This window comes from Protomyctophum bolini (assembly GCF_963924005.1).
Source record: "Protomyctophum bolini genome assembly, chromosome: 11".
Classification (NCBI taxonomy): Eukaryota; Metazoa; Chordata; class Actinopteri; order Myctophiformes; family Myctophidae; genus Protomyctophum; species Protomyctophum bolini.
In genome coordinates, this window is record NC_137872.1 from 14,532,366 (window position 1) to 14,540,457 (window position 8,092).

Sequence of the window (8,092 nt, forward strand, 5' to 3'; positions counted from 1 at the left end):
TTATTTTGATTATCATGTTGACTTTATAATTTAGACCTTCCAATGCAGACAAACCTCATGTCAAACTCGCTTTTCAGGGTTCAAATTCCAAAGCAGCAGATCCACAACGAGCTCAAAACATGCTGCTTTGTGCTGTGCTTCAAGCTTGCAGATCTGCTATTGATGCTTGTGTGTCGCTATATGATCAAGTAGGGCGTTCATTTGCGAAAGGTTATAATATGGAGATTCTGCTCGACAGCAATGATATTCAAGAGACATGTAACACATTTATTATGCCAATGACAGACTGTACCCAGCTATGTTAGCGGTTGTCCGTCAGCCCGTCCAGCTGTCTCATTCTTGTGAACGTGATATCTCAGGAATGCCTGTGGGGGAATTTCACCACTTCATGACATTTGGCACAAATGTCCATTTGGTTGAACTGATAAGATAGCCATTACAGTTTGGCTTTGGGTTAGGGTCTTTTTTTTTTCTTTGCTTAGTTTTTAAAAGCGTTGGTAGTTGGTCACGGTCACTGGGACCTTGCGAAACATATCTCGGGCCATAACTGAGGAATTCATATGCTTAATATCACAAACTTACAGGATATAATGATGTGGAAGATTGTGTTGAACAAGCATCCACTTGAGGTGATTAGAATTTGGAGTGTACCTCCCAAAACATAAAATGGACAAACTTGCAACCTGACATCCCTATTTTGGGAATCCCTCCTAGCTCAATTTATTGTGACACACTGAGCTTTTATGTTGACTATTTTAGCTATTTCTTTATTTCAGGTATAACATGGGGCTTAAGTGGTTAACCTTAAAGTCATAACACACATGGAAACAAGCTTCATCTGGCTGGCAGATTATTACAACCATGATGCTGTATGCTCTATTAAATGGAGCATACAGCATCATGGTTGTAATAATAAATAGTCTATTTATTGGGAGGAAAGGCTTATCAGAACCAGTAAGTAATTGGAAACTTTATTCTAAACATCTCTAACGTGTGCACTTAGTTGTGACCATCTGACAACTTAGAGTAGGTCACCCCAAAATGGCTTATTTCTATCAATTACACACCCCATGAAGCCTTGAATTTGTGGAGATTGTTTTGTTTGTCGCAATCCTAAACTAAACCAATAAATTGACAGGCAGAGTGACTCAAAGAGTCTCTTACCGATTGTGTTCCAGCTTGGATCAATGGAGCAAAAGTATTGGCATAAACATACTGTGAAGTAAAAAGTACAATATTTGAGATGTACTGGAGAAGTAAAAAGTAAAAGTATTAAATTGTAAAGTAAAAAGTATCATAGGCCCTTAAGGGTCTATAAGTACAGTACTTGAGTAAATGTAATTAGTTACTTTCCACCACTGGTCATTTATATATGCTAAATGTGTGCAGAATGAAATGGCTGGCCTGTCTATGAATATTAATAGCATCAACTGTACAATCTAGTGGTGGTGGGGTCGAGACCCTTTACATAATGAGGTGGGTGGAGAGATGGCTTCCCTTGGAGAACAATTGTGGTTACTATAACCACCCACTGCTAATGTCATTTTTAGTCACCCAAATGAAATATGGATAGCATTTTTGTCCAGTAATTTGTTTTAATTTAACTTGTCTAGTCAAACATTTACAAGCTCACAGCTTGTACATCTATTTTTGAAGGATTTTGAAAAATCTTGTAAAAACTGCTGGTTGAGAGGCATTCATAGAATTGGCATGAGGTCTAAATGGGTTAAGATTTGGGTTAAAGGGCCAAAGGATCTGCATAAGCATTTAATGAGAAGTTGGAGCCATAAATAAAGACAAAGACAGACCCATATATCAGCCTTTATAACTTTTTGATGGCATCTGAATCGGCAATTATGCAGCCGATGTATTATGAAATCAACTCAGATGCACACTTTTTTGGGACAAAGTATCTGTCAAACTTTGTTAATCGGTGGCCTAGGACTCTCCAAAAACCCGAGTCGGCATTGGACCCAAAGATCTGCTGCCAACGATCGGTCAGGCCCCGCACACAGAATCACATCCATTCTCAGACAAATTTCTAATCCTTAATTACACAACCTTTACGCGGTCCATCTGCTACATTCAATGACCTAGGATTATATTAAGCATATTAAGTTTAGTCATGCCCTTGTCTCTTGTAAACAATCAAGTTACAACCCAGGTCAATTACCAGTGCTTTTATTGTGCAGAATGCGTGCATATAATTACAATGTTAAATTACAGTACGTCTGATTCCTCTGGGGGCCTCTGTGTCTAAAATTCTTCCTTCATCGTTTTATTGGAGATGAGTGGGTTGCCTGTGGTTACCAGTGGGCGTTCCTCTCCTTGGCGACCGCCTCCAGGAAATGGTTATGGCTGGCGTACAGAGGGAAGGAGGAGTCCACGTCCACCCAGCGCACCTTCCCCGCATCATCACCAGCTTCCAATGGCAGGCCGCTCACACTGTTGCCTGGGTGACCACAGGGACAGCACAGCTCAGCAGTGGTGGAAGAATCACTGAGATTTATTTTATTCTGTTTTATTTAAAGATGGAGTGCCACAATTTTTTTTATTTTTCCAGTTTTTCATGTGTCTGAGCCTGAGGTGACAGTACTTCATTAGACACCCTGGAGTCGTTTTTATGTGCAATGGCTTTGTATTTAGGGTTTCTTCCTGGAGGCTGAACCCTTGATAGTCAAACGGGCCAATGAAATAAACAGTAATATAGTGACATCACACTATCAGTAAAGGTAGCAGTACCATGATGTCAAACTTGAGTAAAAGGTGCAAAGATATTGGGCATCGAAACACACTTTACAGATGACAGTAAAGTGACAATTTAAGGACTTGAGTTGAGTGCCAATGCCTCAAAGTGGACGATTTAAAGATGACGACCATCACTATGTTGAATTATATATATTTTTTTAAAGCCTCCACAAAAATCTGAATTAAACTTGTAATCCATTCTAGCTAAAGTACCTGTGTCATCATGGAAGTTGACAGCCACCGTTTCCATCCAAGCATTGTCTGTGTTCCTCGGGTCGTCCACATAGCCCTGATACACCTGAATGACATGAAGGAGTCCACTTTTATACACTTATTCTCAGAGTGGAAAGAAAAAGGAAAGCAATGGTAGAAATCAGGGGATGACAAGCAACACAGATCACCCAACTGGGAATGAAACCTGGAGACATCTGAGTAATGTGGTTAACCGTTACATCATATTTTTATAAAGGATGTTGACAGTGAAATTTGCCATGCAGCTTCTTTCTGGAAAATGAACCCCACTGGGTTTGTTGACCACAAGGTCTTCTCTAGCGTCACCCATAGGCCAAACATTTCACTAGTATACAAAGATTTCACAAAATCTACTGGGCAAAACCTTAATTTTCTTTATTAATTTTGTTATATTTATATATAAAAACATCTACCGGGCAGACGACTGTCAATAGCCGATCTACAATTGCGTCGGCATGCGACACATTGTGACCTTGTAGATTCGCTATTTTGAAAAGATTTTTTTATACATTTTATAATTTGAAAACTTGTGAAATGGGACATTCGGTATAATGACTATTTTCTACTTTTGGTACTTTAACTCCTTGAGTGCCACCTGGTGGACAAAGAGTTAGCGCTTGGGTGCCACGTGATCAGGGACATTTTTTAGCCAGGTGCAACCGGGCTATACTGTCGATGTTGAGACTAGTGAGGACCTAGTGGACACTTTTTCATGATTGAATGATTGATGATCTAAGCCAATGGGAGATAAAACCCATAGTGAGCTTGTTGGGTAACAAGACTACTCGCATTCTTGTTTACTACGAAGCCGTCCTGTTTGTCACCATCTTGAATGTTAACAGCTATTGAGCCAATGCTAGCAAGCTAAGACAATGTCCACCCTGTCTCCAGAAAACGCCAATACTCCAATCACGATAACCACTAAATCAGAAATTACCTACGAAACACACCGATCTGTTCAAAACCACAGACAGAGCCGTAGTTTCAGAGGAAAGAGCATGTAGAAAGGCCATCAGTAACTGACCTGAAACCCTGGTGAGTTGAAAAGCTCGGTGATGCGTGTGTGGATGTTTGCCCTCTCTGATGGCGAGGCTTTCAGGGAGTTCAATGCCTCCTCTGAAAACTCCCGCTGCAGTGTAAGAGACACCAGCTCCCCTGGATCAACCATACCCTATAAGAAAAACAAGTTAGAAATGACACCGCTGAATGAGACATGCAGAATACTGTGGGTGGATTATTTATGAATTTACTCTGGCAGTAAATGAGAGTACAAAAGCCACAGACTATGAGAATATGACTTGAACAATGAGAGGAACCCAGGCGCTTTCTTTTAACGACAGTAATGAAGAGACAGGAAAAGCTGGTGCACATGCAACAGAGCCTTGAGTCGGATTCAAACCCTGGGCCAGCCTTCTTTATGTGGCATGTACAGTATGTATTTATGCACACTCTTACCAGGTGAGCCACTGGTGTGACCCCTGACTTGATTTTTTTTTAAATATGAATTGGCACCAACCCCTGGAATAGCCCATTCTCCACAATCTTTCCTCTTGATGGCTACAAACTGCAGGACAGCTCGTTTGGACACTGGGTGAGATATCCTTTGTCCTTTGGCATCTAATTTCCACCTAGAGTACAGAGACAGATGGCTCACGATAATCGGAGATAATCGATAATCAGGCGCCCTGGCTGGCCAGGGGGAGGTAATTTAGAGAGGGTGCCTACACTAGGGAACACGGGGAGAACATGCAAACTCAAAGCTCAAACTAATCATTTGAGTGGTAAAAGTCTGTTTCTCAATGTATTGTCAATGGAGCAGCTATACTATGTCATTAACAAAATGCCTAATCTGCAGCCACATATAACATTTGAGAACTACCGATTAGATATGACATTGCAAGCTTGTGAATCTGCTATTTTTGAACATTTTGAAAAAATCTTGAAAGTGTGAGAACTACTGATGAAGGCATTTGTAGAAGGTATTTTAATGGGATAATGATGGAGAAAGGTTAACCTGGTGACAATTGGATCTGCAGCATGGTTGGGCCCCCAGCGTCCCAGCAAACCTCTCTCGGTCAAACCTGTACGTCCCAGAGGATTTCTAAATGGGAAAGCGCATGACATATCAAAGTTATGCATAATTGAGTCAAGTTTATTTATTAAACACTTTTTTCTTTAACAAAATAAGTGCAGTTTTCACAGACAAAGCAACAAAAGACTAAACCCCAATTTCTACATCGTCCCACAACAGTGTCAGTCAATGATAATTAAAAAAGATGCCTGTGGTGACTTACACTGGCTTTCCATGTTCCACCCTGTAGTTGCCCTCAAAGCTGCCCCTGTCCACAGCACCATCCAGAGCATTGAAACGTGGGGAAAAGGAACTGTGGAACAATTTAGAGATTTTAAAAGATTTTAAAACCAGTTTTAACAAAACAACACAAGTTTGAATTGATGAAAACTTGTTTTCATCAATTAAAAAAAAGGTTTTTTTTAATATATGCACTTTTGTCCCACGCAGACTGTCACCAACCTGGTGTGCACAGGCCTTTTTCTATAATGAATAAAATGAAAAATCTAATTTATTTCCATAAATAAATGTAAATAGTAAAGAAGTAGTGAAAATAGCAGATCTACAAGCTCACAACGTGACGATTCATGCAGCGTTGTGAACTTGTAGATCTGCTATTGTCACGAGTTTGTTTGGGTCCCAGCATTTACAAGCTCACAACGTGACAATTCATGCAGCGTTGTGAGCTTGAAAATCTGCTATTTTCACTAGTTTGTTTGGGGCCCGGGCAAACGTCTAATTTCTATTTTTGGTCTTGAGCTAAAAGGTTTGGGAAGCACTGCTTTCAGTTACGGATCGATATTATGAACAGCACCGACCGCTGAGTCAGCGATGACTTCTCAAATATCTACCAATCTATTCTCAGTGATGGAAGAAGTACTCTCATTTTGTGTAGAAATACTAAAAGAATACGTGGAGTAGAAGTAAAAGTATTGACAATTGGAAATACTCAAGTAAAGTAAAAACAAAATACAACAAATTTGTACAGTACTTGAGTACCGGTAAATGTACAATAGTTACTTTCCACCACCGCGATCTATTCCAAACAACACTACACAGTAATAAATGTCAATCCCATTTCTTCTCACCCAATATCCGGGTCAGCCCATGGTGGTCTACTGGTCACTGAGGGGGCAGTGTGGTTGACCGGAGTGTACTGGGGCCAGTCTGTAGTCCAGTCCACCTTGTCGTCAGGCACTGGGAAGCGTTTGGTCTGCGATCCGGGATACTGGGAGCATCTGGAATTAATGTGAGGCGCCGGCCTCAGCGCTGCAGATGATAACATTGTTTGGCCACTCGTGGTGGTGCAGAAATGATTATAGGCACTGCTAGCAGTGATCAGTCGACTGGTCCCACTCACAACGGAGGCGTCTGCTGAGCAGCGCGTAAGTGGCCTGTGAAAATGAGAGAGAGAGAGAGAGAGAGAGAGTCTGAGAGCTCAGAGACAGAGAGAGTGATCTTCTGGGTGAAGTACAACAATGTGCAAAGCAGCAAGACAGACAGACAGACAGACAGACAGACAGACAGACAGACAGACAGGTAGATGTGAATAATGGTAATTTGACACAACTGTTACACAGATATAGCCTGTAAAAACATAGGGAGAGTTTGTAAGTGCTTAGCAATAGAGACAGACAGACAAGACGACAGACAGTGTGTGTGTGTGTGTGTGTGTGTGTGTGTGTGTGTGTGTGTGTGTGAGAGGAGAGAGGTTATGTGATTTAGCGCATTCGTTTATTATATATCCAGGGGCAGGGCATAATAAGCATTTAACAACATTACCAGTATGAGTTATCATCATACGGTACCTGACTCCTGCTGTGCAGATGCAGTAAGGAAATCCTAGGAGAGTCAGTGCTAGGCGGATCGGTGCGGTCCTGGTTCCTATCATCCCCGATCTGATCACAACCCAAGTGATCAGTGCTGATCACGTTTAGCTTATCGATCGCTCCACTACATGCAGCAGAGCGCACAGCGTAACCAGGAAGTGCGCTGGCGCTGCTGCATGCTGCTGCGGTGACGTCAACACAAAAAATACCAATCAAGTACCGGCTGCGCACAAGATAGAAGCGCGTGCGTGTGGAACACACCCTTCAATCTTGTGCGCAGCCGGTACTTGATTGGTATTTTTTTTATAGGCTTAAATTGCTATTTCTAACAGTTATCAGAACATGGTAAAAAAAAAAAACACTAGTTTGGCTGACCAAAACCAGTGTGAGAGACATATGCATCACCTTCGTGAAATCACAAAAATATAATTAAAACATAATCACAATAAAAACTTATATCAAAATATTTTTCATAAACTGGCAATAGCATGCAACAGATTTCGACACACCCACTCACGGGCACAGCATGTTTTTTTGTTTTTGTTTTTTGTTAGTTTTTTTTGTCCTCGTATGTTTCAGCATAATGCACATAATGCATTCTGCACGGGTGGTGCTCTGCGTTGCAAACAGTTGCAATGATGAACAGATTGTTTTGACACCGCCCAAACGCAGTGTCCCTGAATACAAAACGATGCACTCCCAGTGTTGCCAGATCTTTCGAGAGGAATAAGCCTGATTCATGAAAACAAGCTCAATGAAAATACACGTGTGAGCTTGTAGATCTGATACAACAGTGCAACACAAATATAAATAAAAACTTTTGAATATTTTTTTAAACATGAATAAATATGCAACTGCAGTCTGCACTTTACAAACAAGCCCAAAAAACCGCAACCCGCAACTGCCAATGTAAGCATATAAATACAGAAACACAAGCCCAAAGTCGCTTATAATAAGTGGACATGGCAACTCTGCGTACCCTATTACCGTAATTTGGCACGCGCATTTGAGGCCAGATGATGGGCCAAATCCGCGCTCTCGCTCCTAGAATTAGATTTCAAGGATGGATTCAATGACGACAAAAACAATCATGCCACATGTATGCGTGTTTCTGTTTGTTTGTTTGTTTGTTTGTTTGTTTGTTTGTTTGTTTGTTTGCTTGTTTGATTGATTGATTGATTGATTGATTGAT

At 41.0% G+C, this 8,092-nt stretch overlaps 1 protein-coding gene across 2 annotated transcripts; it reads right to left on the bottom strand.

The window, feature by feature from the left end:
- Nucleotides 1–1,901: 1,901 nt before the first annotated feature.
- nudt9 (nudix (nucleoside diphosphate linked moiety X)-type motif 9) lies at nucleotides 1,902–7,068 on the bottom strand. 2 transcript variants are annotated; one of them, XM_080775461.1, is made up of 8 exons: nucleotides 6,880–7,068; nucleotides 6,160–6,465; nucleotides 5,295–5,384; nucleotides 5,015–5,101; nucleotides 4,517–4,628; nucleotides 4,025–4,171; nucleotides 2,962–3,046; nucleotides 1,902–2,452 (listed from the first exon to the last, which is right to left on the bottom strand). In XM_080775461.1, exons 1-8 carry the CDS (start codon nucleotides 6,960–6,962, stop codon nucleotides 2,307–2,309), a joined length of 1,056 nt encoding a protein of 351 aa, XP_080631587.1. In that variant the 5' UTR covers nucleotides 6,963–7,068; the 3' UTR covers nucleotides 1,902–2,306. The 2 variants fall into 2 exon arrangements, with proteins under 2 accessions (XP_080631587.1, XP_080631588.1); XM_080775462.1 differs by having other exon boundaries at nucleotides 6,160–6,529; nucleotides 6,875–6,985.
- Between the last annotated feature and the right edge of the window lie 1,024 nt (nucleotides 7,069–8,092).

Coding starts and splice junctions, on each gene's coding strand:
- nudt9 (XM_080775461.1), bottom strand. CDS start 6,962: ATGATAGGAACCAGGACCGCACCGATCCGCCTAGCACTGACTCTCCTA. Junction 5,385..6,159: donor TGGGCTGACCCGGATATTGG/GTGAGAAGAAAT, acceptor ATTGTTCCACAG/TTCCTTTTCCCCACGTTTCA. Junction 2,453..2,961: donor CAACTTCCATGATGACACAG/GTACTTTAGCTA, acceptor GTGGTCACCCAG/GCAACAGTGTGAGCGGCCTG.